This window comes from Typopeltis vanoorti, chromosome 5 (assembly GCF_054136105.1).
Source record: "Typopeltis vanoorti isolate ZY-2024b chromosome 5, IOZ_Tvanoo_1.0, whole genome shotgun sequence".
Taxonomy (NCBI): domain Eukaryota; kingdom Metazoa; phylum Arthropoda; class Arachnida; order Uropygi; family Thelyphonidae; genus Typopeltis; species Typopeltis vanoorti.
Genome location: NC_143553.1, coordinates 172,001,696 through 172,024,953, shown reverse-complemented (window position 1 = coordinate 172,024,953; position 23,258 = coordinate 172,001,696). Strand labels below are relative to the sequence as shown.

At 42.0% G+C, this 23,258-nt stretch overlaps 1 protein-coding gene across 2 annotated transcripts in view; it reads right to left on the bottom strand.

Moving 5' to 3' along the window:
* The window catches only part of LOC150107061 (carboxylesterase 4A-like), a 70,687-nt gene that overhangs the window by 25,140 nt on the left and 22,289 nt on the right, over window positions 1-23,258 (bottom strand). For both annotated transcript variants that reach the window (XM_090392930.1, XM_090392931.1), the window contains 3 exons: window positions 17,107-17,292; window positions 5,417-5,604; window positions 2,887-3,046 (listed from right to left, as the gene is read on the bottom strand). In XM_090392930.1, coding sequence (XP_090249056.1) covers window positions 2,887-3,046; window positions 5,417-5,604; window positions 17,107-17,292 — 534 coding nt within the window. The remainder of the gene's footprint in view (window positions 1-2,886; window positions 3,047-5,416; window positions 5,605-17,106; window positions 17,293-23,258) is intronic.

Here is a 23,258-nt window from a genome sequence, read left to right as displayed (position 1 = left end):
CCGCAGCAGGCTGTATCGCATCGCAAAAATGCGACAGCGCACACTGCAGGCGTGCCGGGCCGCATCGCATCGACCTTTCTTGTGACCGCACGTGTCCTAGAACAGAAACCTCCGTACTTCACTCGTGCTCGGAGGTGTCGACAACCTCCGGCTGCGGAGTCAAGGCCAGCACGCGCTGGCCTTAATAGCACAATCCGCACGCAAAGCGAGGAGCGCCCGATTTTCAAACGTGTTTGAACTTGTCGCAGCATTCAAAACCATTCCAGGCTCGTATCAATTCTGATAATTTTTCACCTCTTCACTTTCCGCGGAACACAGTTTGGGAAACGCTGATCTCTACCAAAATAATCATCCAAAAATAAATGTAAAAACCAACAGAAATCGTGACAGTAATACTTGAATTGCGTATTTTTGAATTCGTGATGAGCAAAACGTTTGTCTTCTGTTGTAAAGCAGCGAGTATAAATAATTGGAAACCCCTCGCATTAAATGATGTCTGCTTGTCTCAACTGCGGGGCGAGCACCGGAACCGGCAACGCACTGCTTCGGTATTATTTTTATTAGCATAGCGACACCTAGCAATATTTCTGGGGGGCAAACAGACGACATCAAAAATATTTACACGGCCGAATGCCGTTACGTTGAGACACTAGTTGAAATGCTAACCACAGAATTGCCAGAGTATCACATTCTTCTTCTTATTCCTTTCCTCCTCTTTCACTTTGCGGTTGCGAGGATTTTTCTGCATTTAACCGTGGCGAAGATAAGGTGCTATGCCTCCCAGGGTGTCTGCAGATGCGTCTGTTCACGGGGCCGTTTTGTCTGCTCTGGGAGATGAACCTGCCCCCCCTATCTCCGTATGAGACCGGCTAACTCACCTTTAGTCGAAAGACACCAGATAAAGTTTGCTCACGTCACTGACGGGAATCGAACCCAGTCTTTCCGACCAAAGGGATTCGTCTATAGCGACTGAGCTACGGAGGCTCCAAACTCAGAAAGCGAACTACATTTCGCATTTACATAACAATCACGGCAACTCCGCCGGGAATTTCCACGCACGTTAAATAAACAGAAATCTCTTTCGTATTTGAGCGCTAAAAAGAAACAGAATTAATGGCGTGGCAAAACTCCGTTCTCTTAACTGATACTTATTTTTTAAGAAAGAGATGAACGAATTAAAAAAATACTTTTTAAATGAAGCCAAATGGAAATTGCTGAAATTCGTCTATTTTAATATTGATCAAGATGTCGGATTAATGAAGGAATGACAGTATTAACAGCAGAATGAGAAACGCCTTGTGCGCGCTGCATATGGACTACCGCGTGCAGATTCCCCCCCCCCCCTCCGGTTTTCAAAGGGATGACAATATCTCGGAGAAAATTCGCCACGTCGGGGTTTGGATTGTGGGATACGAAGAAGGCACACAGAAGGAAAGAGGATGCGCGTAAAAGCGGGTCAGGGTTGTTACCGGGTTAATGTGGAAGAAATTTTTCGTAGAATACAAGAGCGGGGTGGGCACATTCCCGGGAATCTGTACAACGAAGGTACAACAGCGGATTCTTTGCACGGAAAGTGGTTCGTAAGAGAAATGCATTCCCGAGCGCATCAACTGCGAACGGACACGATCTTTCTGTTTGGGAATCTCCGGAATGTATTTTGACTCCACGGGCGTATGATGGTAACGCACGGCCAATTTCTGCAAGACAACCAGGGAAATTTTTGAACACAGTGTGGGTATATTGAGAAAGAAAGAAAGAAGAATTTATTTTAGCCGTTCAAGAACAGGCGTCACAAAATAAGTGAATGAAAATAAAAATTTCCACCATCAATAATAACAGCAAATGCAGATTATGCGATCAGAAAGATGAGACTGTAGAACATCTACTCAGTGCCTGCAGCAAAATAGCTCAAACTGACTATAAATACCGCCATGATCAACTGCCCAAAATAGTTCATCGGCATGTATGCAAAAAATATGTCTTTCTTACTTTTGATAACTGGTGGCAGCATAAAATACAGACTGTATTGGAAAACGAAACAGCAAAAATTCTCTGGGACTTTCGAATACAAACTAATCGGCATTTGGAACACAATAGACCTGACATCACAATTTGCGAACATTGACAGGTTTGGATTATTGATATTGCAGTGCCCAGTGATAATAACATTAACAACAAAGAACTGGAAAAAATCACTAAATATCGAGATCTAGCAATCCAAACGGGTAGGTTGAAGATCAAATAGACGAAAAGCGGCCTACCTGTTATTGGCGCAATTTCAATGAAACTAAGCACGCGCGTTTTTATTTATTTTTCAAACGGCATTACTTGGAACGGTCTGCATTTTACAGCGTTATCTGACAGACTATTCTTAGACAGAATAGGAATGTTGTTGCTGATCATGTCGTCGCTATTTCCGTAAGCAGAGAGAACTGTTCACAAAGGTCAATAAGTTCAACTGAGGGGTGGGGCGAATGAGACGAATCGTACGAACCCCTGCGTTGTCTACTGACCATTGATTTCATGTTTGCATTCGTGAGTACGATTGAACATCAATTTGCTGATCGAGTAGCGCAGCCCACGAGACGATTCCGGTCGACGGAAGCAATTTCGACTTTCAAAACGGCAAAAGCATTTCACCAGCGTACAAACACGAACGAGTGAATGAATTTCTTTTAAGTTCGTTCGTCGCAGAATTTGCCGTCGGGAAACGGAGCAATGCGAAAGTCCGTCGTTCCTCCGGTTCTGCAGGTTCGTGTCCAGCAGTCAAGGGGTTCGGAGCGCGTCTTGCAGGGAGGTTTCTCTGCGGTTCACATCGAAATCGGCAGCCATCCGAACCGATCAAAGCAGAAATATTCGCACGCGCAACACGAAATGCGTACTTACACTTCGCCAGCCAGGCGGTGAGTTCGTCCTTCGTGATCCCGGCCATGACGGGAACGTGATGCAGCTGACCTTTCTGGAAGAGAACTTCTGGTTCTGCAGGCAGGAAGTGGCCGTCCACGACGGGGGAGAACACGACGGACACGGAGGCTTCCAGGGCGTGCTGCAAGAGAGAGAGAAAGAAAGAATTCTGTGAGGAATCGGTCGGACATTCACGCGATCAGCAAGGGGGGGAAGGGGGGGATTCCACAAGTTAGAAGGAAAGGAGACTGTTTGGAAAAGCTCCAGTTAGACAACACAAAAATGAAGTTATTATTATTGCTTTATTATTATCATTATTTATTTCATGAACAGATTTCTTTCCGTGATTTTGCCTCGAAACGTTTCTTAGCAGAAGTTGGAGAAATTGTGAGATGGAAAAGCTGTTCCTAAGATTCCCCTCCGGTCTTGAAGAGTTTGGAAGCGTCAAATGAACTGCGATCCTTCTCGGTGCACCCCAATGCAGTTTCGCATTCTCACAAATGTTTAATTCGATACTGCGGAAGCCCAACTTGAACTTGCGTAAGACTTCCGGGGATCGTGTTTCCCCACCATCCCATGCGGACCGATTTCAGTTATTAAGCGGAAATCGAAGACCTTTCTTGAGAGGACGCGTTCGTCCATCCCCGACGAAAGCGTCTTCGTTTGATTCGATTGAATTGCTCTTCGCGCATTTCTTTCCCGAGCACACGCAGAAGAGCTCAAAAGACTCTTGCGATGACCCCTTGCGATCGCGAACCTTGGATGGAGAAGCGCGTTTAAGAAGTAAAAGCAGCACGAAAGAGGATCGCTGAACGCGGACGAAATGCGAACTTTTAAAATGTTCGGATCGGATGACGCAGCTTGGATGTCGTGGAGTCTTCAACGGCATCTCTGGTTGGTTGCAAGTGCGAGGGGATTTGTGTGTGTGTTTGTGTGTGTGTGCGCGCGCGCTTTCCTCCCAACAGTAACCCTACCAGGAGGTCCTTTATTCCTACGCGTGTGTGTGTGTGTGTGTGTGTGTGTGTGTGTGTGTGTGTGTGTGTGTGTGTGTGTGTGTGTGTGTGTGTGTGTGTGTGTGTGTGTGTGTGTGTGTGTGTGTGTGTGTGTGTGCGTGCTTCTCCTGGCCGGTTTTTCTGCTTCTTAGGAGAAAGTAAAAGTTCCCCGAAGGAAAAATCCTCCGCACGAGCCTGACTAGTGCACCTTCGGATATAAAAAAAAGCGCTGGATGATCGAATCGAGCCTCCCAAACACGACAGCAATTCTGCACTCTTCGGATGATTCGCAGAAGCGTCGATCACCTTGGAACTCTGAAAGCTTGTTGTGCGTGGAATTTCAAACCATGGCAAGCGGCTTCATCTTATTCGACTTCCCATTTCTAATTCCGCTTGACGGTGCACTAAGAACGAGTGGACTCAGCGAAACGTGTTTATCGTGATTTATCACCGTCGTTAATTCCGTTTTTGTATTCCACTGTGGTGTTCAAGCATTCGCGGTTATGAGATTTATTTCGCGCATCTGAAGTTTATCGATGGCTACGAAGTTATTATCGTAACTAGGGGGATCTCCCCCCCCCCTGAGTTCCAGACTGGTAGGCCGGTTTTCTTTAAATTCTGATGACTCGAATTTTGAAGACTCGACACTCACGGTAGCCCTGAGTTTCAAAACGTTTCAAATAACTTGACAAAAAACGTGACACAAAAACGTTACAAAAAAAGGCTTCTCATTTTCTATTATGGGGTAGATTACTGTTTTCAGGAATGGTAATTTTTTTAATAACTTCGGTTTATTGGTGAAATTTGTTATAGTAATAATGATATTTTGAAGTGGCGCCATCTGGCAGTGATGAATTAAATGTTTCTTGACACATTTATGTTGACGCATTTGTATTTGCACTAACCGATTGTTTTTGTTCCTTTAAATTGAGAGAAAAAAGAAAAGAAAAAAAAAACAGCCTCCTACACGTCCTCGTGAAAACTATGAAGCCCTGTATTTTACGGAGACCTTTCTGATGAGCAATTCAAGATTCCGGATTAATTTCTTAATTCTCAACTGCGATCGTTTCTTCCATCGAATGCAAAGATCGAAGCAACTTTGTGGCACCGACAACCGAAGGGCATTTCTTCGCGTGCCATCCAAATACCACGCGTCAGCTGTGGGCCCCGTATTTCGGGCCCTTTCACCACTACAAAGGGCACCAACCTTGATACGGAAGCACATCCGTCGTAAAGAAACGTCTTCATTTGAGAGGAGACGACTGCACTTCACCCAACGTGGGTTCTCTACGGGCGTTCAATCACGTGGTTCGTTATTTAGCACGACGACTCCTGTTGGAATGCGCGAGGCGCAGCCCGATCACGAGGTTTTTAGAATAGACATTGGAAGTGGCTCAAAGTTCTGATTTTCAACGCACCGAGACCCCCATTCATGCGACCCCTGAGTGCTCGACCATAAATCGGTCTTTCAACACCCCCCCCCTCGTTTTCAACAAAAAGTCCGATCAAACTCCACTCACCTCTTCCATCTTCTTCGTCATTTCCTTCGAGCTGACCCCGCGGAGGCACCGGATCATCATCTTCACGTTCTTGACGCTGGAGCAGTGCAGACTTCGGGCCAGATGGTGCACGTGTTTGCGGGGACTCCTCTGAATGGCCCAGTGAGCCAGGGGACTTCCGCTCTGCAGGATGGCCTTGTGGAAGAGCCCTGAAAAGAACGAAGGAGACGATCGTCAAACGAATCACTTCGGAACTCGCGCTTAGCGAACAACTTCTGTGACGAAATGGCTTTAAAATGAAGAAAGAATCGGCGCACGAAGAAAAGATCGCGAGAGAGATAATTGGGACACGCACAACATCGAAATAAGCGTCGAGATACGGCCTCTGTCTAGAAAGGAACTACGCTGGTATTATGCCACGAGTGATGTCGTCTTCACACGTGCTCAAGCACACGATGCACGAGCCCTTAGAACAGGGGCGATGCGCCAAGCCGCGCAGCAAGTGGGGAAAATGGTCGAGAAGACTCAATCCCACAACCTTCTGCACAGAATAACCGCGGTGCAAACTGATGAGCAAAGTTAGCTCGAAACGAAGCCGCTCAAATAATTTGGAACTTCGAAGCCAAAGCAAGAGAAGAACCTCGGAAGAAATTCCTCGTGTTCTGCAGAACACCACTTGAGAACAAGTGAGGGGATGAATGCGAGAGATTTTTGATATTTCGGTTCTTGTCAGTTGTTCAGACGAAACTTCTTTCTATCCTTCATTCACGTTTTACCTCAAATTCATGTGATTCGTTTTTTTTTACTTATCCATTTTTATCACTTTAGTCCAAAAACAACAAGTTTTCGCACTTCGTGGTGTTCTTTCTTAAAAAGCCAGTGCGGGTGTTTACGCCAGAGGAAGCGTTGACTGTCGGTAAGAAATAAAATTTCTTTCATAATAGTCGTGAAAAAATATCGAAAGTATAATTTAAATCTTCGTTCCATTCCGATAAATGTGCTCACAGCTTCGTGGGTCGCAGTGACATTTTCCCTCCAAGTATTCGGAAGGGTGTTCGGGAAGGCAAAAAAAAAAAAAAAAAAGAAAAGATTTCTCCAGTCCCTTCATTAAGTATTCCATAATAATAATTATTAGGAATAATTTGATCCAAAACTGGAGAGAGAGAAAGAGAGAGAGAGAGAGAGAGAGAGAGAATGCACTTTAAAAAGTCAAGCAGGATCCACTTTCCACAGATTTCGATCTCGCAACATCTCGAAGCGCATTTTCAGAATTTCTTACCTAACACATCTTTGAATCGTCTTAAGACCAAACGGGGTTATCTTTCAATCGTTCTCAGCAGATGGTCGACCTGAGAGAGTTTGTTTTAATTCATCCGAATACCGAAGGAAAAAACAATAATTTTCATTATTTCTCCTTAAGAAAATGATGTTCACATTGCTGACGTATGCACGGTCACCGACCACGCACATCGCAAATAAATGCTGCCCGAAGAAGTTTCTTCGATCCGATGAATCGGGGAAGGAGGGCGTTTTAGGAATTTAGGAAAGGACTTTGAAGTGGGCATCGAAATAGCTTTGGAAGCGATTTCTGGATGCAAGAAAGAGTTCCCACATCATTTAATTAGATTCATCAAGGGGAAGCCCTGAAATGGTTAGAATGACTAAGGGACGGGGGGGACGGTTAGGCAGTGGTAGTGAAGGGTTATGCATGCGATTGCGCTTGATAATCACGGATTCTACAGTCATTGCTAGGCCATTGTTATTTATTATTATTATTATTATTATTATTATTATTATTATTATTTTATCAATGTTATTTTTGATCAGGGAATTAAAAGTTGACTGTAAAATTTGCAGTGAGACCAATGGGAAGCGTAATGAATAACGAGGACCAAGAAATGTCGTTTGGCAGTTAATGCTCGCCTTCAAATATGCAGCGCTTGACCCTGGAAAAAATCAAGAGCTGTTTGGATAAGGAGAAAACACACTCCAAGATTAAAAAAGATCCACGAAGTAATGACCAGGCCAATTTGAGAATTTTTTCAAGCAAAACAGCCGCGACTGGATTTTGGATTCTTTCCTTAATTTGCAGAGCTGATCTCGTAGACAGAACGATGTAATTTCCCCAGACACAAAACCACTGTCAGGCATCAGCTGGACTCTGTATTCAGGTTTGCAGTCTTAGAGGATTTGCGCAGAAAAACGATTACACCAATATCAGGAATGGGCGGCTTCCCTTATGAAGAAAGATCTCGAGTTTGTAGGCTGCAAACCACAGACAAGATGAGTAAGAGAAGGGGGGGGGGTCACTGCAATCTATACAGCTGGTGAACAAGTTAAAGTAAGGGTCATTTTTACACTTTGCAGGAATAGCCAATCAGAGGCTAAAATTTTAACCAATAGTAAATTATCCCGTTGATTCTACTTATGACTAAAAACGCCTTTCATTCCCAATGTGGCTCATTCTCTGCAAGACAAGCGAGTAGTTCGTCTCTCACTGATACATGAATCCAATGACAGCAGATTTCGTTAGCGAAATTCAAAATGGCCTCGAACACTCATTCCGAGAGAATCCATTTTGTTTGTGAGTGCAACATTTTTATTGGAAAGGGATTTGTTTCGGCCTTAATCCGTAAGTTACTGCGATTACTTTAATTGCCGCTGATGTTTTGCTTGTAAGAGATCACCGAGGGAATCTCGCTCTTGGCGATTCTGCTCGTGTTCCCATTCCGATTTCATCTCACTTTCCTTGCGTCCGCTTTCCTACCGAAACTTTGGCGAACGAGAAAGACGTTCGACGATTTCATCGCTGTGATTCTCTTCACCGGAAGTGAAAACCATATGAAATCCATTTGTGGGCAGATTCGGTGAGTTTCAATTTTAATACGTTTTTAATCCTGAATCAATTTAGAACTGGAATTTTCTAAAAGGTTTTCTTCTTCTTCTTTTTTTTTTTGTTTATACAGTACGCACTACACACTATCTACCAATAACCCAGGCCTGCAAAATTCGAGTCACGAAAAGTTGTCTGGAAACTCTTACCTGTTTCTGATTTATTTTTGACCGCTGATTTCTCTTCTATTTTTCTCTGTCACGTAAGGATTTTTCACAAAATGCATTTTTCTCAATATTACAGTAAAATAGCTTCAAAACGCATTATATTAAGCAAAATAACAGAATTGAAAATTTTCCTTAAACATTTTTGGAATGAAAGTATTGGGGGGGGGATGCAATTAAAGTGATTAAAGATTACTCTTCAGTGCATACTTTTATTTCGTTTCTTTTTCTTTTTCCTTCAAAGCTTCTTTTTGAACTTTTTCTGTGAAATTGTTTTCCCGGGTTGTCTCTGTTCAACATCCAGCAATAGCCCGCCATCGCGTTGACATTCCACCTTTCCCGATACCTTCTTTCCATCCCCTTGATGTCTTGGTGGAATCGCTCTCCTTGCTCTTCGCTGGCCGTTCCCAGATTCTCAGAAAAGTAGTCTAAATGAGAGTGCACTTTTAAGCTCATGGAGCATCCGAAATCCTTGAATTTCTGCAGCATGTCTTCCGCAATCATTTTATAGTTGGGGTCCTTGTGATTTCCTAAACATTTGGTCACCACCTCTTTCAAAGCTTTCCACGCTTCTTTTTCAACGGTTGCCATTTTTTCTTCAAAGTTTATCCTTCGTAAGTTTCCTGATGTCCGGACCGAATTTTGCTGTAGATAATCCCGGGAATTTTGCGCAGATGGATTTAAAACACTCTCCTTCTTTCGGCAAAGCCTTGACAAATTGCTTCATCAATCCCAGCTTTATGTGAAGCTTCGGTAAAAGGATTTTATCGCGAGAAACCAAAGTTTCGTTTTCCCGAGCAACCACATTTTTACTTCCAGGTTCTAATGTGACTCTTTCCGGCCATTCCTTCTTGATCCAATGTTGCTCTCGATCTCGGCTGACCCACTCTCACTCGAATATGTTAGGTGAATTTTTGCAACGTCTTGAAACCATTACAAGCCCCACTTAAAACACGGTTAAACGAATTTTAACGAATGACATCAAGACTATTACAGGACACTACGTAAAAACATTAAAAAACCGCAAAAACATTAAAATAAATTTTCACACTAACTTAGAAAATAGGCCACCTTTCAGAAATATGATAACCTTAGTAGTCAACGACTAAAGTTCAACTAAAGAATTACACAAGAAAATGTAAGTGTCTGTGACAACAGGAAAGTCATCCGTTATCTCGGTGAATCAGATTCAATGTAGTCACCTGCACTTTTATCTGCATTCCTCCCTCCCTCTCCTATCTTAAGAATGAGAACTTTCGTGGAAATTTCTTTATTTACCATAAAAACGCACTTCAAAAAAGCACTTGCACAACTAATTAGCGCTCAATTTAAATCCAAATACTACTAATAAAAATTATAAAATTAGAAATTGGGTAAAACTGGTGGGTGATGGGATTTTGTTACTGTTTTTTCTGAACTCAGCACCTAAAAGTCTATAAGAATCAATTATTACTTCTCAGACAACTTTTCCATCGCAGGCCTGTGTAATTGTTCAGACACTTTAGCAATTTGATAGAAACAGGCGAACCCTAATATCGAGTACGCCCACCTTTGGCTTTAATCACCTCTTGCACCCTTTGAGGGAGGCTTACAACCAACGTGCGGCAGATATTAGGTGAAATTTGTCTCCATCAAAGCAGCAATAACAGATCGAGGACGTGCTGCTCTGGACCTCAATCACCGCTCCAATTCGTCCCACTGGTGTTTAATGAGGTTGAGGTCAGGACTCTGCACTGGCCAGGGCAGCCGTTTAACATTCATCTCTTCATACTATTCCATAAAAGCCCCAGCTTTGTGGCATGGGGCATTGTCCACTTGGTAGTATCAGGGGCCAGTTCCATAAAAACTCCACAGTGTAGGCTGCATCTGATTATCCAGAATAACAAAGTATTGAGCTGCCTTCATAGTACCATGAACAACGACCAGTGGTCCCACTTCCAACCAGCCGAATGCACCCCACACCATTACTCCTCCGCCACCAAACTTTACTGTGGGCACAACACACTTTGGTAACAAGCGTTCACCAGACTGCCTCCACACCCACACCCTGCCATCAGTCTGGAAACAGGTGAACCTTGGTCCATCACTCCAGAGTACTGTTTACCACTGGTCAACTGTCCAGTTCACATACTCTCCACACCAGGCCAGACGAGCCGCGTTGTTCGTTGTCGTGATGTTCGGCTTGTGTGCCGCTGTTCTTCCCTGGAAACCCAGTAAACGGAGTTCTTTTCGTCTAGTATTAGTGCTCGCCATGACCCTGGCGCTCTGGAACTCTTCACGGATGGTCTGCGCCGATTGTAGCCGGTTTTTGCGTGCCACCGGTTTTAACACCCTCTCGTCCCTGTCGGTCATTTTCGGCGGCCGCCCTGGGTGTTTTCCTGCACTGGGGATTCTCCATTTGTTTATTGCATCGCCAACGGTTGATTTTGGATGCTGCAGTTGAGTGGCAATGGCACGTACGGACATGCCACCAATGTGACATGTCCACGATGACACCTCTCTCGAAGTTACTGAGTTCACGCTTCGTACTATCTGTACACTTTTATGTTATTAACAAACCTGGAATATTCGCAAACTTCAAATAACAGGGGTGTCCGGACAATATTGATAGATACTGTTGATATATGAGAGAGAGAGAGAGAGAGAGAGGTTTAGACAGATTAACATGTCAAACCCTCCACTTCGGAGTGGGCTGTCAATAAATCGATGATTTCAAACTAAGAATATTAAAAAGACGCAAAGCAATCGCACTTCGCTTGGAAGAGAATTAAGCCTTTGTAAAATTCGTTTCTGACAGTGAAAACGAAAAAAAAAAAAAAAAAAATAGGGAAAAAAAGATCCGCTTTCTGAAATCACGTACGGGAACAAAAATTCTTCGCTCAAAAATGGCCCCGTGAAAAATGGACGGGAGCTGGAGAGAAACAACCTTCGCAATTCACAAAGAAATCTTTGATTTTGAATCACAACAGAAGTCACGTGCTTTGATTGGGAATGCAAAGTCGAGGATCGTCCTTTCGGAAGTTTGCTTTCGTTCCAAGTCGCACCGGAAGAGGAATTCGATCGACTGCAGAATTCTGTTCGCAGGATTTCTGTCGGCACAATTTCCAAATTAAAGGAAGTCCTCCAGCGTTACAAGAACGGAATCCGTCATGATTGCCGTTTTTTTATAAGAGAGGAGAAATTGGGGCGCACCTAAAATGCCCCCAGAAGGTTATTTTTATGACCTCGGATGTGTTTCAATAACGATACACCTCCGGGGGTTTATAGAGTCTTCCACACATCACCAGAATCACAAGTTTTCCGCAATTCAGTCCGACAAACTGCACTCACAACTTCCAAAGGCAATCCGTTCCGATTATGCACCACCCTGTGAGAGAAAAATCTAGCCCTCACCCCCCTCCCCCTTCTTGCCTGCATTCATTCTCAACTTTCTGGGATGCCCCCTCCACACGTCCATAAAAGTAAAAATTCCATCCACTGGTCTGCTGTGACCTTTCAGAAGTTTGAGATCTTTATCGTATCATAACGCCAATGCCACAGTTCCGATATCATTTCAACAACCCCGTTTGCACCCCGTTCTCTTCACTGTATCAGAATCACTACGGAAGCCAGGAGACCACACCTGCGCACAACACTCCAAATGAGGTCCTATTAAGGCCCTGTAAAGAGGCCAAATAACATTCTGTTATTATTTTTGCGATATTTGCTCTTCAACTTCATATTTGGTTAAACTCCAAGATTTCTAGTCTAACCAGTTCTTCTGGCATCACATGCAATATACTTTTGGACTTTGCCAAGGCTTTTGACAGAATAAGCAAATCGGAGAACATGAGTTATAGAACAGTAGCATGGATGAGAGGATGGCTGACTGAAAAATATTAATGAGTGGTATACGGGGGATCTGAGTCTGCAAGGTTTAAGGTAACAAGTGGTGTACCACAAGGATCGGTGCTTGGTCCACTGTTATTCAATCTGTACATTAATGATACTGTGAAGGATTTGACAAGCGACATATAGCTGTTTGCTGATGATGCAAAGATAGGTAGGGTAATCAGGAATGCTGCTTATATGCAGTCCTTGCAGAATGATTTGAATAGGCTGAAATTGTGGGAATGGGAAAATGGGTGTAAGTTCAATGTCAGTAATGTAAAGTCATTCACTTCGGCATGATTAGATATCCAATGTCGTATTATATTGGTGGGATTCGGCTAGAAGAAACTGATGAAATTATGAATCTTGGAGTGTTAGTAGATAGGAAGTTGAAGTTCATGTGGCAAAGATTGCGAATACAACTCAAAAGGCAATTGCAATGCTGAAATGAATATTCACATGTAAAGATAAGGATGTTATTTTGCCTCTTTACAGGGCCTTAATAAGACCTCATTTGGACTATTGGGCACAGTTCTGGTTTCCTGGTTTCCATTGTAATTCTGATATATTGGAGAGAGCGTCAACGAGAGTGTTAAAAATAATATCAGGATTGAAGAATGCTGATTATGAAGAAAGATTGAGAATTTGTAGGCTGCAGACACTAGCAAACAAAAGAAAGATGGGTGATATGATTGAGACCTACCAACTTGTGAATGGGTCATACAGGATTGATTTTGGATATTGGAAAGGATATTGGAATGGATTGCCATTGGATGTTGTGAGTGCAAGCAGCGTGAACGAATTCAAGAATGGATGGTGCCTCCCTCGATGAGTCTCGGACTCCATGGCGTCTCTCTTAATAATAATAATAATAATAATAATAATAATAATAATAATAATAATAATAATAATAATAATAATCTATGTTCACTGGGCATCCACAGATGCCGTATGATCACTCCGGTGCTCGGTGATGTGCCACACTAGGCCTCGCCCCATATTGTCCTGTTCTTTGCTTTTCTGGAGGCTTCAACTCTCTGAAGGTCAGTCACTCCAGACACACCATCCATCCATCCATCTCATTGATGGTTTGTCCCTTCCTCTTTTTTCAGGAACTCTACCTTCTATTACTTTTCTGAGAAGCCCTCCTTCCATCCTTTCAATGTGTCGAAAATATTTTAACTTTCTTCTGTCAATATCCTTAAGGAGCCTTAAAGTTCTACTAATCTTTTCTAACACCCATTCATTTGTACGCCTTTCAGTGTATGATATCCTCAACAGCCTTCTGTAACACCGCATCTCAAAAGCAGATATCCGTTTCTTATCTGACTTCTTTAGATTCCAAGTCTCACATCCATAAGTCGCTGTTGGAAAAACCACTGCATCCAAAATCCTCAACTTTGTTACCATGGAGACAGATCCATCCTTCCAGATTTTAGACAGGTCTCTGTTGTTTTAGCCATCCCTAATCTTCTTTTGACGTCTTCTGAACAGCAATTCTTCACATTAATAATGGATCCCAGGTACTCGCTGACTTCCTCAATTCTTTCTCCATTAAGGTACACTTGTTTCTCAAGAGCTTCTCTGTTTGTATTTTCTTTGAGAACCATGATCTTTGTCTTCCCAGGATTGGGTTGAAGTCCTATGTTATTATGATCTTGTTGACTTTGCCAAGAATTAGTCCTAGTTCTTCCGCGTCATTACAAAGGAGTACTGTATCATCAGCGTACCTCAGATACAACAATAATATTTTTTTTTTATAAATAATGATCAGAAAGTATAATCTGCAAATAAATTGCAAAATATAAATTATTATTACTGACCAAGCACAATAATCCATTCGTATAAACAATTTCCTGGAAAGAAACAGGATGATCAACGGACTCTGTCTGAAATTACCCCATAAGAAATAAATTACCTTATGAATACGTATTTTTCGATTATTTAATAGGTAAAAATTCCTAATTAACTTGTTCAATCATCTTGTTTAATGCTTTTATTCTTTCTTTCGACTTACCCATCCACGCGTTGCCGTGTTAGAGGGGATCTCTCGTATGTGCGGCTGATATATATAAAAAAAGAAAACGTTAATTATGAATACAATATATGCTTGCTAATGCATATGAATTTTAAAGGTACAATATTTTTGCTACATTATTTTTGATGACGGCTGTCCCCAAAGAAACGTTTGCTGCCTTTGTTTTGAGGTTCAATCATGCTGCCGGTGAAGTAGCAGCTCCGCTACGTCGACCTCACAAATGAGAAGAAAACCAATTTTCAGCAGATTCCACTAAAAATATAATTAATATCAGTATCTTAATGATTGTTATACGCCTTATTATATACAAGGATTACGTGTAGATGGGTGAGGCGGGTTAATCCCACCTACTTCGAAGCTTAGGTTAGCTTTTATGAAGAGAGTGGGATTTAGCTTTCACCACACTATTTGTGTTGTTTATGCACGGGATGCTGGCAGTGGTGAGCTATAGAAATTTTAACAAAGGGCTCGCATCGTCGAGAAAAAAAAAAGGGGGGGGGAAGGCTACTTAGTTCTCATACTCGTATTGCGACTTTGCAGAGCTTCTGACAGATATGATAATTCCTGTAGGATATCAATCATTAATGCTGGATCTTTTAAAAATTCCAAATTGAGAAGTCGGTTTAAAAAGCCCTTAGATTTATTGTTCGTTGCAAAATGCTTGCATAAAGATGGGTAATTTCTCCACACCGCAAGAATCGTTCATAAACTGCAAACTGCCCATCATGGTTCAAGCACACAATCTTTAAAATCTCGATACCAAAGTCTTTTGCAATCGTATTTAATTCTCGTTGATTTTTTGGTGATTGATGATAGAAAGCATATAATTTATTCATAAATATTTCGAAATTATTTATTTATTTAATGTTTTTTATCGATAAGCTACGCAATTCCAGATCACAATGTTGGGAAATCTTTGTAGAAATTTGATTGCAACACCTGATTTGTTTCCTGACATTGCACTAGCTCCATCAGAACAAAATGCAGTGAGATGGTTTCTTTAAATAGTTATCAGAAAATCCATATGAATTTAAAGTAGCAATTATAGTAGCATGTATACATTCCACGGTGGTGTTTTCTAGTTCTACAAGATTATTAAACAAGAAGAACAAGGGGCTCAAATTTGAGAAAAATTAACAAAAGGCTCGCACGAATCCCCGCGAGCCCCTTATAGCTCGCCACTGGATGTAGGCATTGGATGCTGGTGATTTGTGATGTGTATATTAGTGTTAATGGTATATTAACTTGGTCGGTATATTTTCCAGAGTTCGATTTTTTAATGTTCTGTAGTTATCTACGTGCTTTAACTTTCTTGGTAGGTTGTTGAGTTGTGGGTATCTGATGTGATCTCACAAAAGAACCGTATGAGTTGTTGAAGGGTGTGGGGATGTAGAGAGTTGTTGTAGGTCGTGTTATACGATATGTGTCTCTATTGTTGCGATAGGTGATGTTGAAGTAATTCCTTGTTAATGTCATGTAGTGTTTCAGGTTTTTAATGCTCAGGATTCTGTGTATCGCCATGTGCTGGTCGGATGTTGGTTGTTCCGTGTAAGGTGTCCAGATCACTGTTGACACGATTTTCCTGTGTAGTGTTTCTAATTTTGTTAGGTGGCTGATGTGTTTGCATAGACTGTTATTCCATATCTGAGTAGGGATTCGCAGATACCGTGATATACGAGTTTTTTTTTTTATGTTGGATGGAATAAAGTCTTTTACTTGGAAGAGTTTTGCTACGATGATCCGGTGTTTGGTATGTAGGTATTCTATGTTTTGTCCCTTTAAGGTGGCAATCTATATAGAGACCGAGGTATTTAGCATGTGTTACAGGTTTGATTTTGGGACATTGGCAGGTTTGATGTTAATGCGATGGTATGTGTGACAGTGTATCGATAGTAGTGCGGCGCATGATTCTTGGGTTGTGTATTATCAACATCTGCGTTTTGGTGCCATTGATTAGAATTGCGTTTTTGATAGAAGTATGTTTTGATTTCGTTTAGGTCTTGTTGTGTTCTGCAGAGAGCCGTGTTGATGTCTGTATGGATTGCTAGTAGTGCAGTGTCATCTGCGTACTGAAATATTTGACTTATGAACATCGTTAATGTATATGTTGAATAGAGCGGGTGATAATATAGCGCCTTGAGGAATACCGTGTTTCATTTGTATACTGAGGCTGTGAAATGTACCTATTTTTGTTACTTGTGTTTTGCTTGAGAGGTAGTTCCTTAACCATGTACGCAGTGTTCCTCTTATACTGACTTATACCTCTTATATTGAGTGTAGTTTGGTGAGTAGTTGGCATGTTGAAGTGTATCGGATGCTTTGGTTAAGTCAAGCAGTTTAATAATAATAATAATAATAATAATAATAATAATAATATGTCACCGAAAGTGCATAACTTTACTTTTATTAACATTCAGTAACAGACATCGATTTTCCAGTCCACAGTTCCAGAATCTCAAGCGTTAGAGGCGTTGGGAAACCAAGCGGGGGTTGTCTGAGAATCGAGATCACTTCCATCGTAAACACGTGCACAGATCAGCAGGGAACGCATCCATTTCAATAGCGAAATTAACATTCGGAGGGAGTTTGCAGTTCCGCCCGCCTCAAATGATCGGAAGAAGTTCCCCCACCCCTTGCCAAATTGTTGACCGCGTGTCACAATAGCGGGCAATTGCATATTAAAAACGAAAAGGAAGCCTTCGTAAAGAGGGTTGGACTCGGTCCAGGACCGAAGGTCGCTTCTTACCTTTCGAGGAAGGCAGCACCAGGTGGAGTCCCACACACGCCGCTCCTGCGCTGTTTCCGAAAAGCGTGACGTCATCGGGATTTCCTCCGAAGGCTCTGATGTGGGCGCGAATCCACTTGAGCGCCTGCAGCTGGTCCTGGAGGCCGTAGTTGCCCGGAATGTGTTTGTCGCCTGTGCTCAGGAACCCTGCGGGAAAGACGGGAGGAAGAAGTCAGACAGCGCTTCTTTGGAGAAGTTCATTCACACACACAATAAAAAAATAAATAAATAAATAATAAAAAAACGCGGGTCGCGGTGTTTTAAGGTTTTTCCTCCGCAGCGCCAAAATATTCCCTGCAAACAGAAGCATTCAAAATTCTTCTTCAGCGTTTCATTCTTTCCGTGAGCGAAAGAAAACTATTTGCTTCTTCACTTCATCCGTAGGCCCACACGAGCAGACGTCGTATTATATTTCGTGCATCGATGAACGAGGAAATTTCAGAAAGCAACTGGAAAATCCATTTTGGTTCTTCTTTTAACCTTTTTTTAAATTATTTAGTGATAATTTTGTTACTAACAGCATTGATCGAAGTTTTGGAAACGTAGGGAAAACAAGTTCTAATGTTGAACTTCCTAAGAATTTTCGCCAGTTTTGGGGGAATTTTTTTTTTTTTTTTTGTTTCACTACGTTTCAAAAACTTCGATCAATACTAAGTAGACCTAAAATAAAACATCTCCCTCTCCAGTATCCAGGAGTCTACAAGATCTTGTGTGAATGTGGCAAACCATATTACTGTCAGACGGCTAAATGTATCCTTTTACCTATTGAGGAACACAAAAAAGACATTTCCTACAATAGGACCAGGGCCAGCGCTCTCTCAAGCCACGTCCTCTTCTCTATTGGCTCGGATGAAGGCCTTCAACCCCTCGTAGGCTGGCCGCAAACTTCTAATATTCATAAGTGTTATGATGAGCTCGAAAGGAAGATAGTGAAATCTAAACAAATACCCCTCGATTCATCCCATATAAACAACAGCCTTAGCTACAATCTTTCTGACGCACACATTGCCACTGTCCAATACTGACGCTCTCGTGACATCTCTCGCGTGTAGTCAACTTTAATTGGAATTCCAGCACGCATTCCTGTTTTAAACTGTACTTCGGTCTTTTCCATTAGTTCTGTTGATGGAATTTTATTACGTCTTTGTTATTTTACATAATTCTTTGCCTTTGATACCAGAAGAAGTTGAATTTTGTTCAACGAAACTAGTAGTATCTCAGCATTAAACTTTATTCTTTCTATTCTCGGTATTATAGTCATTCGAAAACTAATTTTTTTCATATATATATATATATTCTATAATATAAAGTGATAAGCTTTTTTTTGTGACGTTTTCGTGTCACGTTTTTCGTCAAGTTATTTGAAACTCAGGGGCTACCCTGAGTGTCGAGTGTTCAAAATTCGAGTCATCAGAATCAAGGAGAACTGGCCTATCAGTCCGGAATTGGGGGGGGAGCCGTAGGCGTTGGGGGGACGGATCTCCCCTAGTATATATATATATATATATATATATATATATAGCTCAGAAATATCGAAAAAAATAAGAGCAAGGTTAGGGATGTCATAAATGCACGAAATGTACGTCGCCATTTTATCATTCCCTGCCATAAAATAAACCCAAATCTGTCATCAAAAGTTCAAATTAATCCCAACTTACGCACGCAAACATTTACAGACTGCACACGGCGCCATTCGCAGTTCTTAGTCATAACTGCATAAAACTAACTGTAATTAATTAAGTAGTTAAATTTAATTAACTACCATAAATTAAAAAATTATAACGATTCATTCATTAGTGTATGGGCTGGGCTACTGCGAAGCCATCGTATCGATTGTAACTAAGCTGCCATAAAGCAATAAAAGTATTGCCGCTACTTCCTTATCAATGCGTGAATCGTTAACCTGTAAATAAATAGGAATTTCTTTTTCGCATTATCTTTTCATTTTTGACGTCTGGTGTTAGTAATACGCGTAACGTGTGCAGTGTTTTGTGTCATATAAGAATATCAATGTAGGTGCTGACAGACAGACGATTCATCTTGTGAACATTAACTTGCGGTGTCGATAAATACACTACGGTACTGTTCTCGTAAATGTATCTCATGATTTTCTTAATAACATTTTCTTTTCTCTCGCTTACTTTATTGTAAAAATACACGCAACAAATAAAATAGGTGTTAATCGATTGGTTAGGAATTTAACCGAAATAAGTATTCTGTCACTTTAATTTTTATTATAAAACTGTACTGTGCATTACTGTCACTACAAAACAGGAGAAGAATCACCCAAATCTTCTTCTGCCATCACATGTTCGTTACCTTCCCTGTGTGAACGATCAGGCTGTGGCTCTTCTGGCATAACCTTTGTTTTTTTTAGGAAAATGTCCAACGCGCTATGCTTATTCCTCTTCTTCTTTTCATCATAAATTTGTTCGTAGCAAGCAAATGTACTTTCATTTCTATTATTAAGTAGCGTTCTAAATTGGTGTCCATGTCTTCAGCCATTTCGAGAACATCGCTAACTGCAAAGCACATTTCTGCAACACCCTTCACTGTAAATGGTTTAACTACCTCTTCCTGTTTCTCTTTTCCCTCTTCCTTTTCTCGTTTTTCCTCTTCTGCAACAGTTGTTCCTCCAGTTCGACCAATTCTTCGTTGGTCAACTCTTCAGGGGAACTTTCTGTGAGTTGAACTACGTCGATATCATTCGCTGCGAGATTCAGATTGTTTGCTAGCACACTATTTCTCACTCAATTTGCAAGGTCTTCATTTTTTTCAAAACTTCCCAAATCGTGCACAGACCTTTTTAATGTCTTTTTCCATATGCCACCCATATGTCATTGAGAGGTCACTTCGTCTCACACTACAGCAATATTTTTAATAGCATGATAAATATCGAATGTTTCCCAGAACAGCATGAGAGGCTGGTCATTTCCTTCAGTAACAGAAATGGCTCGTGAAAACGTTCTCCGTAGATAATAAGCCTTAAGCACTGCAAGAACTCCCTGATCTATCGGTTCGCTCAATGAAGTAGTGTTTGGGGGGGGGGGGGGGACATGACTTTGAACTTGGTGAAGATCACCGCTATAATATAACATGGATGACTTTAGAATTAAAATTAAAATTTTATTTAGAATTAATAAAATTTTAAATTCTACATTTTCTTTTGCACAAATCTTTTAATTTCACTCACATAACAATTGATTAAGACATCCTCAATCAATTTTTGAGTCATCCACGACTTCTTATTGCTTCGATAATGAACTGGGAGTATGCTTCCTAATGTTTTGGAAGATTCGTGGATTCTCGCTGTGCCATATCACAAATGGGTTCAGTTTAAATCCAGCCACATTAACCCCTAACTGAATCGTAATACGGGCATTAAGAGCTTTGAAACTAGGTATAAATTTTATCTTTTTGTGGATGAATGTCCGCTCGGGCATTTCTTTTCCGAAACAAGGTCTCACCCGTATTAATTATTTGCTGTGCCAAATAATTTTCCCCTTTAATAATTTTATCCAATTTCTCCACAAACTTCTTAGCAAGCTTCTCATCGGCACTCGCGGGTTCCATACATTTTCACATAATGCAGCGTAAAACGCTGCTCGAATCTCATGAACCAACTGGAAGAAGCGTTGAATTCGTAGTCGTAATCGTAATCGGGTTAAGTTTTCTCCTTCAACATGCTGAAGAGACTTAGCGGTGATGGTGATGGTGCTAAGGAGTATGCGCTTTTGGTTCGGGTCCTCTATGCACGATGCAAGTGGCTTTTTCACATCATCGATAGGACCTTGTCGTCGCTTCGTCACTGCCGTCGGTTTAATGGAAGAGATCCTTTCGCAGCCTCTACGATTTTATCCTTATTTTTTCAAAATGATCGTCATTTTGAAACCATCTCACACGACTTCGGATGAGACCATCCGAAGTCGTGTGCGATCACACCGACGAGCTTACCAGCTTCATAACTTCGTCTCAAGCTCAACTGCTCGCCTCTTTTTCTGGGATTCTTCACTGGGTTTTTGGATTGTTCGTGTAAGGGCCACGTGGCGCAAAATATCGCGAAATATTTAACGATAAATACACAACCCCCCCTTCTCTCTCTCTCTCTCTCTCTCTCTCTGTCTCTTCGGCAAGGCGATTACTTTGAAAAAAGCTGAAAATTTGAAATCAAACTTTCATTCAGCGATATTTTTAATAACAATTTTGCAGAAAAACTTTAAAAACCTGTCTGAAGTCGAATTTGCTGTTCCGGGATTGAAAACCGAGTTATTGTGTGAATATATAACCAACGTCATTTAGGAGAGTGGAATAGGAGCATTTCAATCGTATTGTTTTGCGTCGACCCAACAGATGAGAGATCACGTGACCTACAAAACAGCAGCGGTGCCCGACGTGGCCGAAGAGAAAGAAGAAATCCATTAACAAGCTTTTTTTTTTTTTTTTTTTGTAAAGTTTGGAGTTGTATTCATTGGGGAAAGAGCGTCCAGGGACGGCTGTTGCAAAGAACAGAGGCGGATGGATTGAAGGAATTGAGACGTTGTTTCGATCTGTTCAAATGTTGACCAGTGTGCCCGGTGCAGGTGCTCACAGATTAGAAGGTCAGCAGCGCAATGCCCACGAAAGTGCCTTCAATACTTTTGAGACCAGAGAGGGGAGGCTGCCTTCGCTGTATTTCGGTGAGCGAGCTGTCTTCGACTGCGTAATAAGACGATTCGTATTACCTCCGTGGAGTCAGAAGTCATCGCGAGAGGCCAAACGTGAACAAACTGCGCTACCTTTATTCAAAACATGGACCATTCGCCACCCGCTCGAGCAACGCATTCCGCTCATTCACCGTCCACCCTGCAAAAAATCTCCTTTTCACTTCCTTACGCAAATGGACTTTGCACAGTTGCAAGGGATGATACCCCCCCCCCCATTCTCCCATTGCCTTGCTCAATAATTCCCTCTGGGACTTCGAAAGGCTCCGCTCACCAACTCATGTCATCTCTCTTCCTGTTAGCTGCCGAGCTCTGCAGACCACACCCCGTTAATCAGTCATCACCGTCAACATTCCCAGTCCCGAGAGGGTCACTGGCCTCTCTGAAATGTGTCCTATTTCCCACTTAATCGTGGCGAGATCTGTGCACAGAAATCAAATGTGGCTCGATTGGTGTCTTACGCGTGCTACCTGCTTACCCGTATCGGCGTTCTTTGCATTAGAGTAGCAATTTTCTGTGTGATCCTTTTACAATTTTTGCAACGTGTCGGCTGAACTTCAGTTTCCCCCGTCCGCCAAGATCGTCCACACTTCACGAAGCAAAGTTTGTCCAATGTGGTAAACCTCATTCCATCTTCTCTGGCCAAAGTGCAGAACTTTACACTTCGAAACGCTGAACCGAAATCCCCCTTCTTCAGCCCCAAGCAGCGACCTATTCAAATCCTCGCTCTTCTTAAAGTAACATCGTCAGCAAGTAGCCGAATATCTCCTCTTAAACCTTGAACACGTGTGGACACTGCACTCCTCACACGACTCTCTGGCTCCGATCGGTCAACCACCCCACCGACGGACTATCCACCCCCATCTCGCTCCAACAATGGGTAGTTCTTCTTCATGCGGTTCTCAATCAAATGCTTCAGCAAAATATCCCGTAAATCACCGCATCTCCTCTGTCCAATACACTAAGCCACCCTGTTATCAAATGCAACCAAGTTCCTTAATCAACCCGCGCGCTTTCTTGAAAGGTTTCTTATCAATCTGGGTTTATGCCCCATCTCTAAGTAACCTCTGTAATATCTTCGCCACAACATCTACACACACACACACACACACACACACACACACACACACACACACACACACACACACACACACACACACACACGCACGCACGCACGCACGCACGCACCCTAGCCTATAGTTTGACACTACTGCTTGGATTCTCCCTTTTTTCTTTCTATCTCGAAGGAAATCCATCTTCTACTTCCTGCCAGAGTCGGTCGCGCCATCAAGTCAAGGGCACCGTCAGCTCTTTTGCACATTCCCGTGATATATGCGGTCATATCCGTCCCGCTCCACAGCTTTATTAGCGTCAACATTCTCAAACTTCTCCATCCAACTGTTACTCCACACG